The sequence below is a fragment of the Serinus canaria genome, chromosome 3 (assembly GCF_022539315.1).
Source record: "Serinus canaria isolate serCan28SL12 chromosome 3, serCan2020, whole genome shotgun sequence".
NCBI classification, from domain to species: domain Eukaryota; kingdom Metazoa; phylum Chordata; class Aves; order Passeriformes; family Fringillidae; genus Serinus; species Serinus canaria.
Genome location: NC_066316.1, coordinates 60,820,807 through 60,846,957, shown reverse-complemented (window position 1 = coordinate 60,846,957; position 26,151 = coordinate 60,820,807). Strand labels below are relative to the sequence as shown.

The 26,151-nt window shown below is 41.9% G+C and overlaps 1 protein-coding gene across 1 annotated transcript in view; it reads left to right on the top strand.

The window, feature by feature from the left end:
- Positions 1 to 25,758, top strand: part of RSPO3 (R-spondin 3) — a 58,941-nt gene extending 33,183 nt beyond the window's left edge. Inside the window, exons 3-5 of the mRNA XM_009092411.3 lie at positions 486 to 632; positions 2,916 to 3,113; positions 24,710 to 25,758. Coding sequence (XP_009090659.1) covers positions 486 to 632; positions 2,916 to 3,113; positions 24,710 to 24,903 — 539 coding nt within the window. The 3' untranslated portion in view covers positions 24,904 to 25,758. The remainder of the gene's footprint in view (positions 1 to 485; positions 633 to 2,915; positions 3,114 to 24,709) is intronic.
- The last annotated feature ends 393 nt before the right edge of the window (positions 25,759 to 26,151 follow it).

Here is a 26,151-nt window from a genome sequence, read left to right as displayed (position 1 = left end):
AAAAGAATGATATGTTGATCAAAACCACTCCTAAGCAGATTCTAAATTCTGGCTTCTTTTTTTTTTTTTTTCTCCTGGATGAATATTTCTTATCTCCTGGAGACAGGAGATAGGAGTGTGGAGCTGACCCAGAACTTGTGTCCCATGGGGTTAATTAGCACCTATTTGGTGCCAGGGTAGGGCAGAAGCAGCACATGTTATTCTCATGTGCTCTGCTCTGCCTGCCATTTGCATAGGTCTCCAAGAAGATTAGCAGTGTGGGGCTGTTCAGCATCAGACCATCCTTTCTAAATTCTCACCCATGCCAGGGTCACTTGTGGCTGGCCTCACCATGTGTACCAGCCAGGAAGAAGAGCTAACATAATTTGCTTCCTCTGAGGATTGTCTGACATTGCTAGAATTGTGTGATTCTGGTTTACGTGAGAGAGCCCATGGCAGCTCATGGCAAAGAGCAACAATCCTGTTTTTTACTGTTTGCATTTCAGAATGTAAAGCTGACTGTGATACCTGCTTCACCAGAAACTTCTGCACAAAGTGTAAAAGTGGGTTTTACTTATACAGTGGAAAGTGCCTTGAAAAGTGCCCTGATGGGCTGGAAGCCAACAACCACACGATGGAGTGCACCAGCATTGGTGAGTCTGCTCCCCATGTCCTGCCTCATTTTCTCAGAGGGGGTGTGGGATCTAAGGAAGGCATGGTCAGTTACAACACCAGGGAAATGAAAATGTTCTTCATAACAAGATGCATTCCCCAGCACAAAACACTCCAGCTATTTCCCAAGTCTGCCACTTCACAAGAGGCACCAACCTGGTTGTGTCCCACAGAAACAGCCTTGATGCTAAGGGCAATTCTGCCAGAGGAAGGACAACCTGTTTGTTCTGCCCTGAGGTAGCAAGACATGCATCTCTTGCTTGGTCACTGTGTTATGCAGCACCACTAATATCAAAGCTTCAAAAACCCTGAGTCAGATCCCACATGTAGTTTAAAAAATATTAAAATACCAATGGCTTTACTTTAGCTCCCTTGTACCACCTGAGCCTCCAAAACATGTATGCAACAACATTTTGAAGCTTATCTTTTCAAAGGTGAAGGCTAAAAACTAATATATTAAGGAAACATCCCCCCAAAAACCTCCAATCTCCAAAATGGTGCAATAATCACCTGATTTCAGAAAATGAGGATTACAAATAGGGTGTCACTGACACTGAAGGAGTGAGATTGATGTCATTGTGACTCACTGGCTGTGGAGAAGAGACTTGCTTTTGTATCTTGAGCCTCTGACTCAAAAGCTCCAATTATTCACATAAGGGCAACTTCGGATGTCACCACATCTAACTGTCTGCTCCATCCCTCAGCCATCCCTCCAAATGAAAGAAGAACAAGTGATATGTTTGCCTGCGAACAGCTGCAGTTGGCATCCCCCACCACGGGCATACTGAAGCTGTGGCAGGGCTCAGTTTATTTTAGTACGTTGGCTGTGAATTGTGGTGGCTGAGGGCCGTGAGCTGAAGTGCAATCTGTAACCCCTTCAGCCACCAGCAACCAGAGAGCACTCAGTCTGGCTGTGATGGAAATCTTCTGCACAGTATCATGCACATAGCTCTCTCTGGCATTGAGTGTTTTGGAGGGGAAACAATGCAGGAATAAAGATAATGTGCACTAGTTTGGTGTTTTCCTTCTCAAATATATATTAGGTCAGGTGGTAGTGTAGGCTTTTATGGTTTTATTTTCAAGAAAAGACTTTAATCTTTAAAAGAAATTCAAGGGATCATTTTTGTTTCTTGATGGTTGTTTCCAACTGCTGTAGACTCAGCTGCTATAACAATTAGTCAGTCTCCAAGAGGAAAAGCCATTTAAAGCTATGCAGTAAAACCAGAACCTTTTTGTGCATGTGAAAGCCAATAATTTTAGCAGAAGAGCTCCAGTGTAACATGAAAAAAATTACCCATATGACAATCCACTGAAGGAAGGTTCAAAGATTGCCTAAAGTCTGTTATATTTCTAGGTTTCAGAAAATTTAGAAGTAAATTCTGGATCTGGAAAAATGTTGACTTGCTAATTCCTCCTTATAGAGGAGCTGGAAGTCTTTCCTTCTTCAGTGGAGCCTTATAATAAGCACATAGTTGGACTTAAATTAAATATATATTTACTATCTTTTTTAAAGAGAAAGCAAGATGGCATAATAGAAGGATAGCTATTAAAAACATATTGTTAACCTTCCAAGTTTATTCCCATTTTTTGTTTACACTCTTTGGATAAGCGTGAAATGACACACCTTCTGACTTCCAAACAGTACAGGATGCACATTCACATCACTCTGGTTTAGGAAGGGTAACCTGCACCATTCTGAAAAGCTTGAAGCCTCACACTGACCCAAATTCTCCTCTGCTTTGCCTGTTTCTAGCTTGTGTATGCTACAGATGATGGCTCTTTAGATGGCCAAAGACACTTGACTTCCAGTGTACCATCTTTTGATATCAGTTGGTCCTTTATAACTATCAATTTCCAAATTTCCACCTTTGAGACAAGCAGCTTAACCCAATGGCTTCACTCACCTTTCACACAGGCATGACCAAAGTCTATTCCACCGAAGCTAAAAGGGCTTACACCTCCATCAAACCAAAGCAAAGTCAGAACAAACCCCAGTAACTGATTCCACTGAGAGCAGTTGTGCTGTTATTGCCTTGTTTCAGGAATGGAATTACAAAATAGTGAGTAGAAAATAGTAACTGTCATAATCATTTGACATTATTTTGTTCTGCATATCCTTAACAGTCCAATTTCTGTCAATTCATTGCTGCAACTCACAACTGATTAATTCCATTAGTTTTTGCCACCTTTTGGCTGATGCATCATATGTATTCTGAATACACAAATATAGTGGTCAGGCTAAGTTTGTTCTATGTTTATTGCAGTGCACTGTGAAACTAGTGAGTGGAGTCCGTGGAGCCCTTGCATGAAGAAAGGAAAAACTTGTGGTTTCAAAAGAGGAAATGAAGTAAGGGTCAAAGAGATCATCCAGCATCCATCAGCAAGGGGAAATCCTTGCCCAGCTACAACTGAGAGCAGAAAATGTATTGTACAAAGAAAGAGATGTCAGAAGGAAGGAAAAGGTACCAAGTTATCATAATAATATAAGATTGATATTGTGGTATTTTTAATAATTCACACCTGAATTCTTAGGCCTTGATTTCAGGCTTCACCAAAGCTGCTGTTGATGTGGTGGTTTTTGGGCTGGAGAGAATTGTGCCTTTGCCTGCAGTAAATAAAATCCTAACACTGCTCAAAAAATGTGCTTTGTGTGATCTAGAGAGGACAGGGTGGGCTGGAAGGGAAGACACTTTGTCTCCCAATTCTGTCTGCTGAAAGAGTTGCCAAGATGAAAAGTTGCATTCATTGCAGTGCTCAGAAAAAACAGATCCATCATAAAACATGTCGTGGTAGGTGTTGTCTGTTGGGTATCAGGCAGCCAAGTTTCATGCTTCAACAGAGGGATTCCTCCAAACCAGTTCCCATTTCATGCTTCCCTACAAGATTTTAACTCTTGTAAATGCAGTGCTGTGGCCCCTCTCCCAGCCTGAACTCTTTTTACTAGCTCTGGCTGAACAACACAACTTGATCCTGACATCTGCATCTGGGTCATCGAGTCCCAGCTTGGGAGAAAGATCACAGTGTTTGCATGGCAGACAAGGGAAACTCCTCTTGGTTTCACCCAAGAAGCAAGACTGCCAGCAGAACTGTCCCCACATGCAAGGCAGCTTGTGGGACTTACTCCCCAGCAGGACGGTGAGGGAATGGCATTGCATGTGTTAAGACTGGGAGATGCTTAAAAAGTCTATGAAATAATAATTTACACAATTCCACGCAGTAGATACTGTTGTTTGATTATTCTCCCCTTCTTGCAGAGGGGAAGTTACTTGATCTGTCCTCAGTGCAGTTACTGTGATTGACACTGGAGGAACTATAGACTATTTCCTTTTCTCCATTCCTCCCATTTTCTCTGTCCCTCCCATTTCCCCATCTCATCTATTTCTCTTTCCTCCCACCCCTTCTGAGGGTGAGTGGAAGAGGTGGAGCAGCTGCCCCTCCATGTGAACATCTGTGAGGCAGCAGTAGCTGCTAGTACCAAGTAACAACCCCGTTCCACTGTTAAATGATGGCCGGGGTTGCTGCAGATGACTCAGGGAAACACAAGGAGCTTGGATCTTTAACCCTTTTGAAGGTTAGGTCATCCCTGGGGATGCACCTCAGGAGAAGGGCAATAATGTTATTAGAGAGAGTCTAAATGAGGGCCACAAAGATGTTGAAGGGCCTTGAGGGAAATCCATATGGGGAGCAGCTGAGGTCACTTGGTCTGTTCAGCCTGGAGAGGAGGAGATTGAGGGGAGATCCCCTTGCTGTCCACAGCTTCCTTGTGAAGGGAAGAGAAGGGGCAGACACTGATCTCTTCTCTGTGCTGACCAGTGACATGACCCAAGGGAATGGCCTGAAGTTGCATCAGGAGAGGTTAAGGTTGGATATCAGGAAAAGATTCTTCAGCCAGAGGGTGACTGGACACTGGAACAGGCTCCCCAGAAAAGGGGTCACAGCAACAAGCTTGGCAGAGTTCAAGAAGCTTTTGGACAATACTCTCAAGCACATGGTGTGACTGTTGGGGTGTCCTGCTTAAGGCCAGGAGTTGAACTTGATGATCCTTGAGGGTCCCTTCCAACTCAGCATGTTCTCTGATTCTGTGTTTCTGTAGTTAGAGGGAGGATCTTACGGACCAGATAGCTACAGGTAGGGCATAAATGGTACCTCCTTCTCCTTGGGTCAGGCAGTGTCCTGAAGAGGTAGAGAGTTGTACCTGTGTCATGGTCACAGTCAAGACAACCTTTTTACTGATTCCCTTTAGAAATCCTACCGATTTCTATGTTCAAAATAGAACAGCTTGGTTCTGTTTCTACACAGTGGCACAACTTAAAACAGCCTCTCATTAGCCCACTGTAACTGGGGAAAGAGTCCATTTTTTTTCTCCTACCAAAGCCTAATCCTGACAGAGATGAAAATATAGGACTGAACTGTAATTTTGGACTATGAAACTGGTTTTTTCTGAGATGATATTATGTGTTTGCTTATAGCAATTTGGCAAACACTTTAGATTGGACAAGACATTTCTCTTTGAGAAATGCCTGCTGTTCCTGTGTAATAAGAACTTTAGAAGAAACTATTCACGTATTTTGCTATCCATTCTTATTTTATGGGATTTAAGCCAAACCATACTTGAAAAATACTGTGCACCACAAGAATTTGTTCACAATCATGAATCTTTTTCTTTCCTTCTTTACTGCAATATGCATAAAGGTAGGCTTTTTTTCCTTCTTTTGAGCAAGTCACAGTCTATATTCTAGCCTGTTTTGTGCTCAGTAGATAATTCCTTCAAATGAGGAACCTGTGTTCTCACTCTGTGTGTGCCCTTGAGATTTGTATGCCTGTGTCTGAGACCCCTTTTTTTTTTTTTGTTCTGACATTTACGTTCTCAGCATTCACAGAATTCTTTCCCATTCACATTCATCGCTTCAGGGAGATGAACTGTTTTTCTTTTTAAAGATAATTATTAATAAAACTGAGGTATATCACACATGATACATCAGGTTAAAAGAGCTTCAAGGGATGAATTATGGTGACAGGCTAGGAAGGTAAGAATTAAGCTATAAGTTGTCCTTCTACTCCTACTGAAATGGGGAAACAAAGCTTTCCAACTTAATCTCCAGGCAACATATCTTCCCTACTGCTACTGTCCCTTATTACACAAAAAGAAATTTCTATTCCCCTTTGAACAATAGAATAATTGCCCAAGAAAGCAAGCCAGGCTCTGTTCTCAAGGCTAGCTGTGCCCTGTCAGTGAGTGCAGAAGGAGGTGACAACAGAAACGCTTGAAAGGGAAAGTCACTAAGTTTGTATTTACTGCTGAGAAATATTGAAAAGGCTCTTTTATATTGTACAACTCCCCGTGGCCACTCAGGCATTGCTTTAGAGTTGAACTTCCATGGCATTGGCTTTTGAAGCGTTGCAGCAGACCCAGCAGTGACCAGCAGTGCTGCTAATCTTTTCTCCATGACCATGGAGAGAGGGTCAGCTCGGTCACTCTTGGCTGTTTCCATGTTGGATGGATGTCTGTGGCTCAGGGATTTAGGTCAAAGACCACATGATGACGGGGTGTGCTCGTCACAGATGCCTCAATGACTTTGCTGGAGACGTTGAGGTCAGCGGCAGGATGTTACTCAGTGAGGGCGCTGCTATCGCACAGCAGCAAGGACACGTCTCTGGAACAACCACGCAAAACGAGATAAAGCAGATGAAGGGGGCTTTTTTTCTTTGTTTCCATCTGCTGGTGTGTCACTGGAGCAGATGAGATGTCTTGCAACCCTTTATTTGCCCTTCACTGGCTATGCAATGATGTTTTACCATGAGACGATGATAATATTTTCAGAATAGATGCAAACGAATGGGAATAATGAGGATACAAATAGCTCAATTAGCCTAAAATATTCTTTTTACTTATTTTAGCACTAAATTAGTTGATCCCAATGTGATCTGACATGGTAATTCCCATTTGTTTCACATACAGGCTCCTTTTGTAGTTCAGTCCCATCCAAAAGTCACTGTAATTTATTTCATCATTCTCCTCTTTTAATCCCATGATGTTGTGTTCTTTTTAGACTGCATGACTATATGATATTAAGTTCCAGTTTTTTCTTCTTCCTTTCTTTCCCTCACACTTTTTGTTTTGTTCACCCAGTGCAGCGTACTGTAACTTTTACCTTCCCACATGTAACACGTTCTTGGCTCCTACCCTTCATTGACAGATAAAAATTGAGACACGTGTTTCCTGTAGCCATGTCTGCTAATGGCAAATAGATGACTTGGAAAAGCAAAGGAGCTTTCAGAGCTCCTCAAACACTGCAAATTATCCATCAATATTATTTCTTTGACTTAATAAATGTGCTCTGGCCTAACACAAGTCCCTTTGGACTACTGTCTGCAAATGTATGAGACTGACTTTATTGGACGAAAGACAAATATTCTGAAATTCCAATATTCTGCATACAAAAGTATTTGTAGGGCAAGAATTGCATGTTTTCATGACTAATTCTGCCAAGAAGAGAATATTCAACATATGACTTTCTGTTGAGTCCAAATTAAACCCTGCCATCGATCAGACAATTTCAAGTACTTCCAGAGAACACGTTTTGATCAGTTTGAACATAATAAAAGAACTCACCAAAATTAGAATTAGTTATGAACAAGAAAGACACCTTAGAAATCTGGGTATTATGCAAGTCAATAGATAGATGACATTGGTTACACAGCTGCATTATTGTAAGAAAATAGATACATTTAAATTGTTTCTCGTTCTTGTATTGAATTTTTGCATGCTGGTGGTGTTTCTATGTTCAGAGGACAGAAGCAATATTAACTTAACTGTGTCAATTCTGTGCCAATACAAACCAAAGAAAAGAAAGTTCCTGTTCCTGACAGGCAAAATTTCAAGCATTAGACATGAAGACATGGGAAGGTGAATGTTGAATAGCATGTTTCTTTTTCATTGTGGAATGTAGCACTTGTCACCTTGTACAGTCTGAAAGCAGGATACTATTATGAGAGGAAGAGGGATAATTTTAGTCAAAATTCAAAAGACTACAACCCCCCGGAGGTGAGGTAGCTTGTCAGCTAATGGTTTAAGCTCTAAGGAGAATAGAGACACTATGCTATGATTCTTTTTAAGTTTACAGCAGGAATAAGAGAGAGACAAATGCCTTTGATGTGAGGAGCTGAATTCTAGATGCAGACTGGTTAACAGAAGGGAACTAAGGGAACAAGATTTATTGCTAAGGAATTTTAATGAGGAAGTACATAAATTTTGTGTAAATAAATTAAAATAATAACTTCTATACTGTATGACATACATGTGAATATAAAACTGCAGGTTCCATTAAATAGCCTAGAGAACTGAGACTCAACTCTTTCCTGTTGTTTCTTTGTACTAGTTCTTCCACCTCTTATAAGTCCACATAACGCTTCCAAGCATATTAATCAGATAATGTCTGAAGAAGTCTTCAACAGGCTGTGGTGTGAGGAGGGAGTCCAATCAGGATAATTGCATTTCAGGGGAGCCACAGGTCAGCCACAGTAAAACAAAAATTCGAAAAGTACTCATGTTCAATACTAATTTTACCTAGTCTTGGCAAAATCAGGTCAGAGCAGCATTTCACTGTGTTGATAAACATGTAGTAATGGCTGTACATCTACTTATTCAAATGGATAGTCTATCCCTATACAATCCATACTCCAAAGATAAAAGTCTCTTCCCAAGGCAGTGGAGGTCCATACCACTTCAGTGATTTCTAGGAGTACTATTTTTAAGCAAATATTTTTCTGAATTAAAAAAAAAAAAAAAGACTACAATTTAAAATATTTCTGGTATTGACTACTTTTACTTAATCACATTTAAGTCCTAAGCATGGCTATGTGGGAAAGTAAGATATTCCTATCACAGTCCATTCCACAAGTCACATCCTCTCACTCACATAAAGCTCAGTGGCATTTAAAACAAGAGGGCTGGAGCATGTGAGCCAGGGAGACGTCCCAGTACAGAGTTCACTGGTGTAACTGTGAGAGATGGGGTGTCCTGTGTGAAGGTCACCAGTGTGGTTATGGTTAATGACCTTACTCCATGGCAGGTCACAGGACTTCTGAAACCTCAAAATGAGCACGCAGCTAATTACTGCATCCCTGTGTTTACATATTGCATATGCCAATGGGCCCTAGCTCTGGCCTTTGCGAGCCTGAGTTACTATAATTGAGGAATCTGTCTTGTGAAGAGTTTGGTTGTTTATTTTCCATTTGTTGCTGCCAAGAGGGCTTCTCATTTCCTTTCCTTGCAAGGGTTTTGACTCTTTAACTTTAACACATTTCCAGCCTCCAATGGTAGGGCTGCTGAAACCGGGAATCCACTAGGGAAGGGAAATGGCATCCTGGGGATACCCCAAGCGAGGCAGAGCATGGTCAGCACCCAGCTGCCACTGCCACTGGCCCGAAAACATGGGCACAACCTAGAAAAGAAATCTGGGTGAACAGGCTTCAGAGGGAAAAATAAGTCCAAAATGAGTCAAAATGATTTGTGATTCCAAAATAGCTAATAGTAGAGGATACACTGACTAGAAATCAAGGGTTGAAAATGATGGAAAAAACTATTTTTAACCTTATAGCATTTTCAAGATTTGATCATAGGCAGTTTTGAAAGTTCTACTACGCTACTACCTGCAAACATTAAAATCTGAACTAATTAGCAGTAATGTGTAATTTAATGACAAGTTATTTTGTTTGTGCTACTGTGAACAATAAATTCTCATCAAACCTCCCAGTTCTGACAGACACACATGAACCACACAAGCAGGAAGTACATCCATACTGTGTGCCCCTGTATACATGGTACTACACATGAATGCACACCCTCTGTACACATGCACCATGCCAAGGTTGTGATCTCTGAATAATATGATAATCTTAAAATAATAATCTTAAAATAATAATCTTGATGAACAGTCAGGTGAAAATGGTTGTGCCCTCAGATATCAAAATTAGTTTAAGCCCTGCAGGGTGCTGGGCTGATACTGTCTCTGTGCTCCTTGGAATATGTTCTCCTTTCCTGCTACTAGCTCCTCTCTTGCCACCTTCTGCCTCTTCCCTGTCCTGGGGAGCCTGGGAGCAGTGGGGAAGCAACTCAGATGCCCTGAGCTCCTCTGGAGCATGCTATTAAAAAGGTGCTGGACATGCTGTTGATAAAAAGCATCAACCTCATATTAACAGAAATAATGTCAAAGCTGAGACAGAAGTATGTGGTCAATTGTTCTTGTAAGGGAAGTGAATCAGAAAAAAGCTGATTGCATTCTTTTATTAAAATGTGAACAATGTGAAAGCTGTCCTCCTCAGATCACTAAACCAAATAAGGGATAGAAATCAGCTCTTTTTCTCTTCTAATCTTCCCTTTTGGTGCCTCCTTGTGCTCCAGAATTGGCTAGCTAACTATATTTTAGATGCCTGAACTTTGTAGGAAAATCTGAAGGGAATACAAGCCCCTCAAGAACCCTTCCTCCTCCCCCTTGCAAAGTATCCATCAGGTATTCATTCAGCACTAAATTTCTAGCACCTGCCTAAACTCTTCCCTCTTGAATAAAAACGTTTGGGATTGAAAGCTCCAGTTTCAGAAAGTGAAACCCACATCTGTGAAAGAAAAGAAGGCAGAGGTCTGCTCCTTGCCCACAAAGTCCAGGTCCACCTTCTGGCTTGCCACCAAACCAGCTGGGGCTATTCCCTCCATAGCAGATATGACTGGGGAAGAGGGCAGGTCAAACAGAGCCCTTAAACAAACTCCCAGTTGTGTTAGGCAGACAGGCAGGAGTCTGCCTGGTCTCTGATCTTCCTCCCTGGCACAGCTGGGAACAACTGTGGCACAACTTGTTCATGGCACCTTCACTTTCAGTGACTTCCCATCGTTTCAGGGAGAGGCACACAGGAAACTGCAACCACTCTCCCCTCTCTGCAGGGCTGCAGGGCAGAGGCAATGTGCAAAAGAGCAGCATGCCATTCTCTCCTATGCCTCATCCCTTCCTTCCTCTGCCAGAACATCCTCGCATTCCCCGCTGGCCTTCTATCACAGCTCACAGTTGATGCTGCTGAAGTCCCTCCCCTAACTCCTAGTGATGTAAGGAGCACTTTCTGAGGAAGGGACACGATTGTCACTGCTGGGAGAGGAAATGAGGCTCTTGCAGGATGTGTGCCACAGTGGGATACCATCACAACTTCTTTCTGTTGACGCTTCAGCAGACCCCATATCAAGCTGTTTTCTCACATTTGGACAAATATTGCTCCAAAGCAAAGGTGAAGGGATGTGGCTGCTGGGAGCAGGGCCCGCCTGGCTCTGACCACCTGGAGACCTAAACTCTTCACTGCTTTGACCTGAGTGTCCTGGAAAGAGGAACAAATGCAAGCGAGAAGTTTGATAGGGCATCTATCAAATTTAGTCCAAGAATGCAAAACATTTGGGGTATGTGAGCTACAGAGTAAATCAGGCTGTGGATGTTTCAAGTCTAATGGCGACACATCCAGCACTGTTTAATCAGCTAAATCCTGGGCTATGGAACACTTCCATGTATAGCAATGCTGTTATAACACTGCAGTCATGGGCAGCATGGCATTCATTCATTATTGTGTTACAGCTGCCCTCATTTTAAAGGGCCTGATCCAAGGCCCACTGAAATCCCATTGACTTCAGAGAATTGTGAATCTAACCATAAAGCAGGGATTTTCAGCATTCCTTTGTAACAAAGTGAAAACAAAGGAGCACTTTTTTGGCCGCTGTTTCTCCTCATCTCTCTGGATATTTGCCTTTTCTTCCCCACCCAGGCAGCTCTGTTTGTTTTTCCCCACCCAGATCTCTGCATCTCCAGTCTCATTGTCTCTTCTCAGCTCACTCTCCCAGCCAGCTCTGACACCTGATGTAGCCTTTGGTCTGCTTCGGCTGCCACCTCCCAGCTCCCTTTCACCTTCATCACTTTGAAAAGGGTATGAAGTTAAGTTATGAAGTTAAACACTTGCTGCCATAACCTGGTGTTATAAAGGTCCAAGGAAGCTTCAGAACATTCCCAATGAGATGATAACACCCAGTGTTATTCTCAGAGATCCTAAAGATCAGGAGAGAGGTTGTGGGAATCTCTATGGAAGATTTTTAAAGAGGTTAGACAAACAATCATCAGAGCCAGCCTAAGTATAGCAGCTCAGCTTCATAGACCAGTAAGGGACTAGATAATTCTTTGATAAGCATTTATAAAATGGCAACAAAATTTCCACATAACTTTTTCTTGCCTGTTGCTTTCTGCAAAACTCCCACAAAAAGACAGCATACAGCCTATTTACCGAGCACAAATCCAAGTATCTCTATCCACTGACATCAGTATAAGGCCTCCTGCTGTCATTTACCAAGCTCAGACTTTCATTTGGGCCTGAGTCAAAGAACTGAAACCATCTTTTCATCATTTTTGTTCAGTTTAGTCATTTGCATTGCAGAGATATCTGTTCATGTTTCTCTTGCATTCACCAGCTTGGAATAATTGTTACAGGAAGAGTAGAGGGCTGGATTTTCTTGCTAATTTACAAGAGATATAAGGTAGCAACCCTCTGCCAATGGAAGTGTGTCTGTTTTGAGAGCAGATGCAGATATGGTCCATGAGGGGCACATTGCTCTATGATTAGGCATGAAAAAAAAAAATGAGAACAGATGCAAACAAATACTATTTGTTAGTAATTTTTGTTCAAGTAATTTTGCAGTAACAAAAAAATTAATGGAAGAAAAAACCCAAAAAGCCAACCACATTTAAAATTGTGGTGGCCATGCAAGATTCAGAAAAAGCATTTTCTAAATTTTCTATTTTTAGTTTGTTGAAATTCAAAATGGTAGCTAAAAAATTAACTGGTGTTCCATGAGAGAAACGTATACAGCTAACATTAAGGTCAGAATGAGACAATTAACTGTGGGGATTTTCTATTGTTGTTTTGTTTTACAAGCAAAATGACCCAGTAATGAAATTTCTCAATTCTAATCTAATCCTCCCCAATATCTACAGCAAACAGTAGCCCCAGTGTAAAGATTTACAGCTACAGTTATGTCTCTGCTTTGTTCTTGAGCGTGTATTTACTTCTGCCCATTTGCTTTCTGAAATTCTCTCTCATTTGTCATCTGAAGAACTCCATTTAAAAGGAAAACAGGCTTCAGACATGAAACACAGCTACATTCCTGAAACATGAGATGAACAACCTTTAATTCATGCAACCTTTCATTTACAGTAATGTTTAATGGATGGGCTGGTTTCATTATGGACAATGCCTCTCCCTGTCATTAGCCTGCAGAAAGGGCTAAAACTCTTAAGCATTTAAAGGAGCTCCATTTCAGGCTCTGTACTCCCTCCTCCCCTCCCTCCCCCACTCCCCATCACCCCTTGTGACCGCCCTTTTTCTAAGTGCACAATCTAAATGCTACACTCTGCAAATTGCACTTATTGCTGGCTTCGAGTGTTGAAGAACCCTTCTGAGCACTTTTTATACAAACCCTCACGAGGTCAGAGTTGGAAAAATCTCAGCTGGTGGACTTGGATCCCATGAGCGAGTGACCATTTATAATTAATATTAATGAATGGCAGATGACAGATGTTTATTGCCTAAGCAGAAACGTGCATTGCTAAACCAGAAGTATTTAGTTTAAATCCAGAAGAACTGACTTTATTTCTTGTATGGATGTGGGGTGGTGGTGGGGAATTCCAGTGAGTGATCCAGCCCTTGCTACCTTTAAGCATGAGCATGGAAACAATATTTTTTTAAAAAAGAATCCTGATCTCTCTATTTGAAGCATGACATTTGGTCCAAAACATTAACTGAAGTAAGGAGAACTCTCTGTGCACTTCGGCAGCTCTGATTTGCAGCAGTAGTGGCTTTTATCCATCGAGTCTAAAGCACCAAAATTAAGGAACTCTTACCACTGCTTTACACTTGTGGAACCTGAGAAAGTAATTTAAATATAGTATTATAAAGAAAAAAAAGTCTTTGTCACTGAGAAAAAGGATTGCATTCCCAGACACAGTATATTTTTTGTTGCTGGATTTTTTTTCCATAGTGGTCTTAAACTAAACTAAAGCTATGATGCATAAATCTTCCAAGTTTAAATGTGACACAATGGAAGATGTGACATGGAGATGGAAGAGTCTTGTCTCTGTGAATAATTAAGGCTGATGGAATCTCTGGTTATGATCTGAAAGAAACTCTTCTAGCACATAAATTAACTTCCTGGACATAGAGACACCTTGGATAACATTTTCTAAAGTACAACAACAACAATTTCAAGTAATTTCTTAGAGTTTCTGGTTGAGGTTGGAGTAAGAGTCTATTTGCTCTGAATCCCTTGGACAAAGCATCCTGCTCCTTATAGTATCTTGCTACAGTATGTGTGCATTAATTATTTGCTGTTTTCTTGCTCCTGAGATTTTTACACTGTCTGTAAACTGTTTCTGAGTATGCCATTCCAGCCCCTTGCAAAATATTATTTGGTTTAGTGGCTACAGGGTTGGTCTCAGTTCTTGAGTGCCAAATGAATTGCTAACAAAAGCAGGTGGTGCTTAAATCTGTAGAAATAGTGAGCAATTTCTGCTTTTGGCTGAAACAGAATTTCTTGGAGTGGGCAAGAAAATGATTAGTTACTGAGTTTGAAAGAGAAACATGAACATATTTGGTGACTACTGTACAGTGGACTTCTTCACCTGGAGGCAGGAGGCAGCTGGAGAGAGAGGCTGCTGATCTCCACAGTCCCAATTTTTTCCAGAGAATCCTGACTTTGTGCAATACATTGTTGTACTGAAAATATCACTTGCTGAACTTCTGCATCAGGTCCCTTAGAATCTTTCTTGTGTTCCAGCAGTTCAGCTCTTGTAACCAGCACCAGAGGAACACCTAGGGGTGTTACCATTTTACCAGCACTGCTGTAACACTCTCAAGGCACCTGCCAAGTCGAAAAATAAAACATGCAAGTTGTGCTGAATGGCTACTGTGCACTGCTGGCAGGATCTGTGTGAGACAGGACATGGGGCAGATCTCCTGGTGGAGGTGGATCAGGGGTTCCAGAGCTTCCTTAGCACTTGGGGGTGCTCTTTCATGAGAGGCTGCATTCTCATCTCAGTGGGGGCTGCATCTCCTCCAGCCTTTGGGCCACAGGGGCTTGCCTGCATCCATCTCAAGAGCATGGCAGTCAGTTGGTGAAGTATCCTAAGTGAAGTGGGCTCCAGTGATGCACTGTCACATGGCAAAATCATTCTTCACATTCCACTTCCAGCTACTCATAAAGCTGGCTGCTCACTTCAGTGCGCAAAGCTTTGTTACTGCAAAAAGCTCTAAATGCAAAGTTCATCCTCAGAGGAATTTAAAAAGAATAAACTTATCACATTCTTGGTGAAGAAAAAAAAAATAAAAGAAGGCAAGACAGCCTGGATAAAATTCACATGGTCAACTCCTGTCTGTGATTCATGTTAAACTGAAGAATTATGGGCAATGTTAAAATATTTGCATTCAAGTTCCTTTTGTGCATATCCACCACAAACCCCACTCAGAAATACTTTTTAAAATATTTTATAGGCGTTGATTTTCCAAAGAAATGGAAAATACCAGATTACCAGAGTCATCACATTTCCCAGAAACGTGCTGATTTCAATGAAGCCCCAGTTGAAAGCAGGCAGGTTTTTAAAACAACCTTGCCTTTGTGTTAGGTTTCTACCTAGTATCCTTTCAGTTTGTCCATTGGTCTGGCCTCTGGCAGCCCACCTGGCAGGCTGACAAAGACTCAACAGCCTGAAAACCTGAGATCCCTTTGGCAGCTTGGTCCAAGATTTCTAGGCTTCATTGGGCTCAATTCTGAATCTTTCTGGCATATAAATTCCCTGAGCCTTTTTTAGAGGCAGCCCATGAGTCTTGGTGATCCCAATGTCCTTTTCCATAAGCTTCTCTCCACCTGGTAAACTGCCAGGTGTTCTCTCAATAGGTAAGAAAAATCCTTCAGAAACACATGGAGATAGCCAAAGTTAAATTTCATGTCACCCTTTCAGAGACAGAATTTCTGGAGTCTCTGATCCATATGAAATTTAGAAGCCTGACCTGTCACTTTAATCAATGTGAAAATGTATTCGGAAATATTGGCACTACTTAGAGAGGGGAGGATCAATGTTTTGGCCAGCTGAAATAGCACACACACACTGGAGACACAAAACAGAAAGGGACAGTCAATTTTCAACACCTTGACTTGAAAAGTATCCTTGAAAGCAAATTCTCCCTGCAGTTACACCAAACACCAACCTTGGTGACCTCTGTGTGTTCGAGCAAGTACAACACAGAGGTCAGAATCAGGCCTCTGGTGAATTTTGGTAAAAACAGCCTTTTTCTGTGCTGATGGATTTGCTGAGAGGATCCATCAGGAGCTGCTGTCCCCCTGTATGTTACCTGCTGCTGACAGGCTGATCCAGCTGTTCAGCTGGCCTGGGGTGCACAGGGACTCCTGTCTACCTGTCAGCACAAGCGTCACCCCAGGCAGAAATGCAAACAAACGATGCTCAGAGTGGAGGGGACAAGTGAACCGTGCCGAGAGGGGCCAGAGGGGCATCCTGTTGACTCCTCATCTTCCTTTACCTTCCTGGCATATCAGAAAACTAAAGAAAATGTAAGGAGGGGACTCCAGGGGGAAGGTGCACCTATATCAGCAAATGAAATGGTGGAAGATGCCTAGGCTCCCTGCTCCTGGTGTATAGTACCAGGGCAGGAACTGCTGGCCCGATTCTAGTGTTGGATTCAGCACTTGCAAAATGCGTCCAGGATCTGTACCCAATCACCAGTATAGCCCAGCTCTGAGCCATGGTCGATAATGCAAAAAGGCATTCCTTGGAGATGCATCCAGGTATTGGGGTCATACAAATATCACCTGAATTACCAGGTTCCATTGAGGCAATCAATTTAAGCAAAGCTGAGGAAAACATCTTTCCTCACGTATTCCCCCCCAGCCCGGCTTCAGAGAACACTGAGCAGAAATTTGAGTACCAAACAAAGAAGTTTCTTTGGGGGTTTTCTCCATGTTACTATTGTACTAGAAAGAGTTTAAATGTCTGCTGAGGCACTAGCATCTGTCTCTTATCATGTACAACTTTTCTTGATTATTTCTAGAGCAGCAGACTAAACATGCAGCTCTGACATAATGCAGCATCACATTTTTATTTCTGGTTTGTTCAAAAGACTGCACCAGCTGAAATAAGTCTCTAAAAAGGACTATATTTATGACCTCAATCCAAGCTAACAGGAGGGCTTGGATTGTTGGTGACTAAAAGGAAAACAGGCTATTAGAAATTTTACTCAATATCCTGATGCTCTAACAACAGGATATGGGCTTTTGGTACCAATCACTATTATTCCCAATATTTGTACTGGTTCCTTATTCTCCTAATCTTAAAAGAGTTACATCAAGTGGATTTGGATCTTTTTCCCTCTTTTAGGAGAGCTTTTCTCTCATGGACCTTTTTCCCTCCTTTAGGAGAGCTGTAAAAACCCAATCCCATTCAGAATTCACCATTAAAAGTCTCAAAAGAAGAAAATGCCAGTTTCCTAAATACTAGGATGGTCTAGGTCATTTCCTGTCCTAAGGAATGGGGAGCGATTTTCTGGTCTGCTAAATTGCCATTACTTTTCTGTCTTTGGAAGCTGCGTTCAGACTTTATAAGCTGCAGGTTCTTATAAAATGAAAACTGTTATGTAATTACAAAATTGGTGTTGTTAGCACGTTAATCCTGATTAAAACAAGGCTGCTAGCAAATTCCCTTGGTCCCAACAGACAAGCATGAAGGGAATAAATCCCCACAAGCATTTGTTTGAAGAGGCAGCAGTAAATGTCTCCACAAACAGCAAACAGAACTCATTATAGGAATCCTCCTTCTCTGGCTGCTTCTTTGACTGGAGGATATTCTATTTTCAGGCACTGGCAATATCTTTTCTATGGCACTGGAAAGGCACATCCAACCAGTTTCTATTGCAAGAGGTCATCACAAGCCAGGGATTTTCCATAAACCTTGCTTATGAGCTCATGAGTGTAGAAGTGTCATTTCCCAACCATCCACAGAAGAAATGATATCTCCTGACTTCCCATACACCTAACAGAATACAACTTCCTCCTTATCTCCTACAGCAGTGAAAAACTCGACATCTTCTGTCTTGGTGTAACTAATCAGGTCAGCCTCCTCCCATTCCTCTCTGCCTGCTTCATGCCAACAGCTGTGGTGCAGGCCCCAGCTATTTTTGTATTTGGAAACAACGTTCTCATTCCTGCTAATGTGCCTCCTTCAGCACTGTTCTTACAAGGACAAGCTAGCACACACAATGTAAATCAGAACATTTTTCAAGTGAATGCAATCTAGTAGTCCAGATCCTATTTTCAGAGGCAAACAAACTTTAAGGATCCTGATACAAAGACACCTAAAGTCTACATCCAGAGAAATATTTCCACTCTTCAGAGGAGATAGGACACGTAAGAACAAGTTAGTCACCAAGCCCCATAACACAGTTGCTCAACATAAGTATCAATACATATGGTACATATGAGGTATCGCATCATCATAGAATCACAGGATGGTTTGGATTAGAATGGGCCTTAAAGATAATCTAATTCCAATCCCCTCTCATGGGCAGGGACACCTTCCACTAGACCAAGTTTTTTTTGCAGCTCTACCCAACCTGGTCTTGGACATTTCCAGGAATGGGGCAGCTACAGCTTCTCTGGGCAACCAGTTCTAGACCTCAGATCCAAGACCTCAGATCTTATGTTAGCTTACTGTCTTTCATTTTAAAGATATTCTTCCTTGTCCTGTCACTACCTGCCTTTGTCTTTAAAAGCCCCTTTCCATTTTTTCTGTAGGCTCCCTTTAGGTACTATAAGGCCACAATTAGGTCTCACCAAAGCCATCTCTTTTCCAGGCTGAACAATCCCAGTTCTCTCAGTCTTTCCTCATAGGAGAGGGCCTTCATCCCTCTAATCATACTGGTGTCCCTCCCCTGGACTTGCTCTAAAAAGTCTGTGTCCTTCCTGTGCCTGGGACCCCAGAGATGGATGCAGTGTTCCTGGTGGGATCTTACAAGAGAGAAGGGGCAGAATCCCTTCCCTCGTCCCGCTGGCCATGTTGCTTTGGATGCAATCCAGGATACCACTGTCTTTCTGAGCTGCAGGAGCACATTTCTGGTTAATGCCCAGCCTCATCCATCAGCATTCCCAAGTCCTTCTCGGCAGGGCTGCTCTCCATCTGTTCACCACCCAGCGTGTACTGGCACTGAGAGTTGTCCCAACACAGGGACAGCACCTTGAACTTGGTCTTGTTAAACCTCATGAGATTCCCAAGGGCCCACTTTTTGATCTTGTCCAGGTATCTTGGATTATCAAAGATCACTACATAGGACTATGGATATGACACATGCCTTAAGATCTGTATCCATCTAGACTGGTATGGAAACCAGGTAGGCTACTGTTATGCATCTCAACAGCAGGAGACCCAAGGTTTGGCCAAGTTTCTTGCTCCTTGAATGTCTTTGGACCTTAGCTCTGTTAAATGTTTTACCTATATTCTCTTCAGCATTTGGAACAACTGCAGCAGTAAGGCAGGCCTGGAAATACACGAAGTCATGTAGCATCTAGACTGTTCTGAAGTTGTTGACCCTCACACTCTGGTTACCCAGAAATCTAGTGATTATAAAACAGGGCTGCAATAGCTAAGGAAGAAAAGAAAAAAAAAAAAAAGACTGCTGTGAAAAAAGTTATGCAGTTATGCTGTTTAAACTTCAAAAAGACATACCAGATGAATCAGCCACTTGTGGCTTGGGAATGAAAGGAGAAAGTCCATTGCATCACTGGGCAGCCGGGGGTTTGGAGAGATCTTATCTTGGCAAGTAGTGTGAGTACACACTACAGGCCATGTTCCAGAAAAAAATGTGTCACTTTTCTTGAAAATGAGAATGATCTGCTCATTTGCATAATATGGCATGACTGTATTGTTGACAGAGCTAGAGTTAGGGAGTTCAGAGCCTGGGGCATGCTTCTCTTCCTGGTTTCTTCCTTCAGCATGGTTTCTTTGCGTCATGCTGTTGTTTTCCAGGCCACATGATGAGGAAAGTGTGACAGACTTTTAGTCTAAGGACTAAAAATGCCTCTGAGAAGGGTGTGGACAGGTGGGAAGGAGAGCAACACGGTGTAGCAGCACTTAACCTTTAGGTTTTGTCCCTGTGCCATGGGGTACAGGGGGATTGGGGCGCTGGTGCTGCAGCATCAGTGCTGACAGTGCTCCAATAACCAGGAAGCACCAAGAGGTCAGACAAGGCTGTGGGGGGTGTGAAAGAACACTGTGGCATGTTACAGCAGTGGCTTGTGGTCTTTTATTGCAGCTCTTCAGCTTCTTACAGTGTAGTGGGGAGGATTTGTGGTCCATGGTGACAGTCACAGTAGAAGCAGTGGGACCCTTCCAGAGAGGGGCCTGTTACATCAGTGTCTGCAATCCCAACAGGAGCAGTGCCATGACCCTCTTGCTCCTTTTGCTCTCCCATAGTAAATGTCTTCGTGGGAGTGATGAAAGAAATACAATCATCACAAATGTCTGAGGCCAGATTCTCATCCCTCTGGGATTTCCACGAAGCCTACCCTGTAATACTTCCTCCCCATCAAAGTGAAGCAGTTTGCACAATCAGATTTTATGTCTTCCTATGATGTTTTGGGATTTCAGCACCCAAGCCCCCTGTAATAATTTCAGCTGAATATAATAGGTGGGACTAAGTGACAATGCTTAAAGCATAAGAAATCTGTCCCCTGTGTTAGTTAATCCATGCCAGCCATGATTTTCTAAGTAACTGTCTGTCATAGAGTGCTTTTGAGTACCAAGGCCTCCCAAGTCATGGCCAAAGCGTCCTGCTGCTAATCCATAAAATACAGCTACAGATCTAGTGGAAATACCACATCTGATGAGATAATGCACAGGCTTCTCTGAAATACCCTGGCTTGTTTAAATAGATGTATTCAGACATGGATTGCGTAAATACAGACTCGGGTATTTCTTTGACTCGGGGCTATAAAATATATTAACAAGAACTCAGCACCTTGAATCTGATTAGACATGTAATTATACTGTTATCCAAACTAATTTCATGTCTGCATTTAATTTGAACTACTGTACTTCTCAAAATCATAGCAAGTCACTAGATTTTCATCTATATAGGAATTTGCTATTATTAGAAGCAGCAAGGTATCTCCTGTGTACCAGAAAACTCACACTGCCTGCAGATCAATTCTTCCAGTACAGTTGTCTGTACAAAGCTTTAGTTCCAACGTAAAAGCTATTTTAACACCAATTAATTACTTTATTGGAATATATATTGCAAGTATTATACATTCGTAATACAATAGTTATTAATGCATTACATTTGTAATACAATAGTACAATAATATCAGAGATGTATTAGATTCTCACGGATACTTCTCTGATATATATATTATATATATTCTCTTCATAAGCAAAACACTCTATTGGAAAATATTTCATCTCCTTTCTAAAAATATTTAGGCTATTTTTTTCTACTTTTAATTTTGGACGGTTGCATTGAATCTATAAGAAGAAATAAACGTTAGTAACGTTAGTGCATCATAGCAAGAATTCCGTGACTCATCGGGAAAGTTCACCCGCAGGCAAAATAAAGCAAAGACAGAGGGCAGAGCTGCAGGAAGGGCACGGGCGGGAACTTTAGGACACGACCGGAGGGGACGGGGAAGGGAACCTGCGGCTGCCGAGCCGGAGCCGCCCCCGCCCCAGCCGCGCCTGGCGCGGAGCCGCGGCGCCCCCGCGCGGGCGCCACGGGCACTGCAGCACTGCCGGGGAGCAGGGAAAGACTGCCGCGAGAGAGAGAGAGACTCATGCGCCTAAAATGTTACAGGCTGCAGAGCGGGAGAACGTTCTAACAAGAACTTTCTTCGTAAACGGAATTTAAATTCCAGGAGAACATATTTCTCCAGGTCATGTTATTGCATCGTTTGTTTCTTCGCTGAATTCCAATTTTAATAATGGCCTTGCCTTGTCATCTTCTTCAAAGGCAAAGTAGGTCATAGAAATACAGAATGGTTTGGGTTGGAAGTGGCCTTAAACGTCATCTAGTTCCAGCACTCCTGCCATGGACAGGAACACCTTCCACAAGACCAGGTTGCTCCAAGCCCCATCCAAACTGGCCACGAACACTTCCAGGAATGGGGCAGCCACAGCTTCTCTGGACAACTTGTTTCAATGTCTCACCACCCTCACGATAAAGAATTTCCTCCCAACATCTAATCTAAATCTCCTCTCTTTTAGTTTAAAACCTCTCCCCCTTGTCCTATCACTACCTGTCCATATAAAGAATCATTCTCCATCTTTTTTTATAAGCTCTCTTTAAGTACAGAAAGGCCAACTCTTATTCAGAGATGAACTTGTAAACATAATGGCCCATGCAATTTTTGCACTTTTCATTTCACAGATAGCCAAATGCCCAAATTTTCAATGAATTTCCATGATACCTGGTACCCAGTTCAATGTGCTGCTATGATGAGAGTTTCAGCAAGTAGAAGAAAGAAGAAAAAATATTCAGGAACAAATCTCTGGGAAGAAGAGAGAAGGGATATGAACAGGGAGGGCAATGCACACAAAAATGGGGCTCCAGCTATATCCCAATACTAGCAGAGAACTGCTGGTAGAATCTTCTCTTGGGTCTAAAGTGAAACACAAACTGACTAGGAGTTACACTGTCACATAAAAATTTTCATTTTTAAAAATAGTAGCGAAAGGAACAAAAGATCCAGCAAAGATGACCCTTCTATGATATACTGCTTTACCATAACAGTATAGATCTAGAGGGCAGATCTTTTCCCAAATGGCAGCAGAATGGAGGTGGTAACATTAAACCATGTACAAAGCTGCACAGAGGACTCCAAACTAGCTGTCCTCAGAGCAGAGGAAAAGTACAACTCGATTTTAAGTATTTTCCAGAGATCAGTTTTCCTTGTAATTTGTAAAGATACCAGTTTGATTAAAACAGAAACAGTAAAGCTGTGCCTAGATAAGTCTCTAGCTAGACAAAGATATCTTATTCTTAGTATATCTGCACACATATAAATACATATATCCATGACTGAATGGGAAACCATTACATGTCATTCCAACATACTTAAAGAACTGTGGCTGGGAAGTCACAGCTGAATGATTTTGGCTAATCACCAAGTGAGTAATGTCAAACACTGAATGTCTGGACAGTTTCCATTCAAATAACATTTCATCTTGGGCCAATAGTATTTACAAACCACTGGAATGAAATCCCATACTGTCATTTATCCATTAGTGAGAGAGAGCATTACAGCTGGGTACAATGCAGCCTTACTTCTGCGTGGAGGTCTCCCAGTTCTCCCAGTGGTAGCAGCTCTTTCTGAGCCTCCCACACCAGTTCTGCAGGTCTCCCCTGCTCACCTGTGGGCATCTTAGCTGGCATTTACAAATTCAGAGAGGGATTCAGCAGGTTTATGGGTATATATTCAGGTAGTCTCTAACTGGTTCCCTGAAATTTAAGGTGTCATTTTACATTTAAAGTTTTACTGTCCCAGAAATAACAAATGATAAAGGCAGATATTGGTCACTACTTAACTTGTGTATCTAAACTTTCCCTTGCTCTCCAATCCTAGGCAGTGGTGGTAAAGAATGGAGAAGGTGTAAAATATTTCCATAGAAATACACAGCAAGAAGAGCATATTCTGACATCTTGATCTTGCTCATTGCTTTTTGCATTCTCTTCACCTCCTCTGAATCTCTCTTCCTTTATCTGACCTGCACCCTGAACCTCCTTGGATGGTCTTCTGTTCTCAGAACAAAGCCACTTCCCCTGCAACTACTCCCTCATTGTGACATACTCCCACAGAGCTCAGTGAGGCATCAAAAACCACTGTCTTTGGTTTTGAGGCAGGAATGGGCAAAATTTATAAAAATTTAGCACCCTCAACAGCAAGAGCTACTGCCAGGTTTGTGTAACTCTCCATACACTCGTGGATTATCTCCGTTAAAATTTAAAACCAAAAAGTATTCTCTCTGTAACAGAGAAGAATAGATGACTTTCATTAGTATCACTATTGAGATATCATAAAAGAGAGTTTAGCCAGATGTTTTTCAGTACTTGTCCAGAAATTTCTCCATGTAAGAAGGCATAGGGGCCAGCATGATATTCTGTCAGGAAAGTCTCCAGAGAGGTTGCCTTTCAAGATATCATTGGGATTCATCTAACTGCAGGTGAATTTCAGCTCCATAGCTCAGTAGTTCCGCACAGACAAAAATCTAATCTGTTTTAGGCTTGTGTGGACTTACAAGTTCAAGCCAATGTCATTCCTGCACTAGTTTATAAAGCTAAGAAACAGAATCATAGAATCACAGAAATGTTTTGGTTGGAAGGGGTATTTGAAGATCACCTCTGCCATGGGTAGCGACATCTTTCACTAGATCAGGTTGCTTAGAGCCCAATCCAGCCTGACCTTGAGCAGATCCAATGATGAGGTATCCACAGCTTCTGTGGGCAGCCTGTTCCAGTGCTGAACCACCCTCAGCATAAAAAATTTCTTCCTCATGTGCATGTATAAATGCACTCTAGTATATCATCTCCACAGCCAATATACAAAGTTTTAATATTCATAAGGGGACAGGATGCTTTATTGGAGAGGTCTGTAGCAGCCGAAAATTCCTCAACATCTCACCTGATTTAAAGCAATAAAGTAGTTGAATGCCTAATTTTGTGACAATGATCTAGAGTTTGATTTGAGAAACCTTTTAGTCTGAAGACCATCACACACCTGTGCTGGAGCAGACACTCCATGGGATTCATGTTGCAATACCAAGAATCCCCTGGGATGTGGGTGTGGTTATCAGACATTTCCAAATACTAATGTCCAGCTCCTAATGGGAGGTGCTAAACAGGGGTGGATTCACAGATTATGGCAAAGTGAGGGACTCAGAAATTTCAATAATCTGAGCAAGCCTTCTAATGTGCCATCATTTCTTTTCAGGGAAAAAAAATAGGGAGGAGAAGAGAAAAAAATCCAACAAAGATGAAAGCAAGGAGACAAGACAGGAAAGCAAAGGGCGAGCAGCCCGAAGACAAAACCGAGAACAGAGGGAAAGCAACAACAAAACGCAGCCGAAGAAAAGGAAAGCCCCAAACAAAGAACAGGACCTGGCACCCGCTGACACTGCACATTAATGGCCCTCCATGATTGTTTGAGTCTTATGATGCTGCTATCTCTACCAGATCGCCCTGACAGGTGTTCCAACCATTCAGGCTGCAAATGGACAATGCTACCAGTTATTGCTAAACTTTAAACAACATTCCAAATACTTCCTATATTCTCCAAGCAACCATAGTTTATTAAAGAGATTGACATGAGCCAAGGAAAAAAAATCTAAAGATGGGATCCTTTAAAACTGTTATATTATATGCTTCCATGCATCTGTAAAAGGCAATTAAGAAATTTTGTATATAATAATAATAATAATAGGGTATAAAATATAGCAATATAATAATGAATGACTTTCAGATGAACAATGTTCTTTTTCTTTGTAAAATATTTTTCAAGTTATTGTTTAAGTATGAGGCAAGAGATATGTCTAAATCAAAGATGAAAATCGTATCCCTTCATATATTGTACATAATTAAGAGAAGGAGGAAAACATTTCTGAAGAGCCAGTAGGAGCCCAAGGTTTTACAACCTCTGGTGGAGCAGGATGGGATTGCCCCGTGTTTTCCCGGTCCGTGCTCCAGACATGGGTGAGAAACATCAGGAGAAAGCCAGCAGGGCTTCAGCTGCTGAGGGATAAGAAGCAGAAGCATCTGCAGCTTTGAAGACTGAATCCCTAAGGCAGAAGGAAACTGAGCTGAGCTCGAATAACGCTGTTATCTGTGGACAACACAATGTTTTCTGGTCTAAACAGTGGTACCGTGTGCTGTTTTATGCTTTTTATACCTATGTGTAACTTAAGTCTACATTTCAAATCTTCTGGTGAATGACAAATCGTATTTGTAGGAGACAACGTTGAGTTAATAAAAACCAGAAAAATAGATCATGTAAGTATGTGTTTTTCACAGTGATGGAGTCACTTTTTCTGCTGGGGAAGGGAATAATTTTATAGCTTCACAGACAGAAGAGGACACAACTTATACCCACACTGTGCATCTAGCAAAAGAGTATCCATGAAAATAAATTTAAAAATGTATACAAATTACAAACTTCTGTCCAATTTTACTTAAATTCCTATTCTGGTTCTTCTCTCTGACACAGCAGAAGTGAAAATCTCCACTGCTCAGAGGACAAACCAAATCCTGTGGTACCATTCAGGTTTGTTAGAGGCTAGAGCAGCCCATCATTGAAACACAGGTTATGCTACACACTGAGTTGCTGCTCAGAAATGGACCTACCCTTTCCAGAAACATGTCGAGGAACCAGCATGCCTC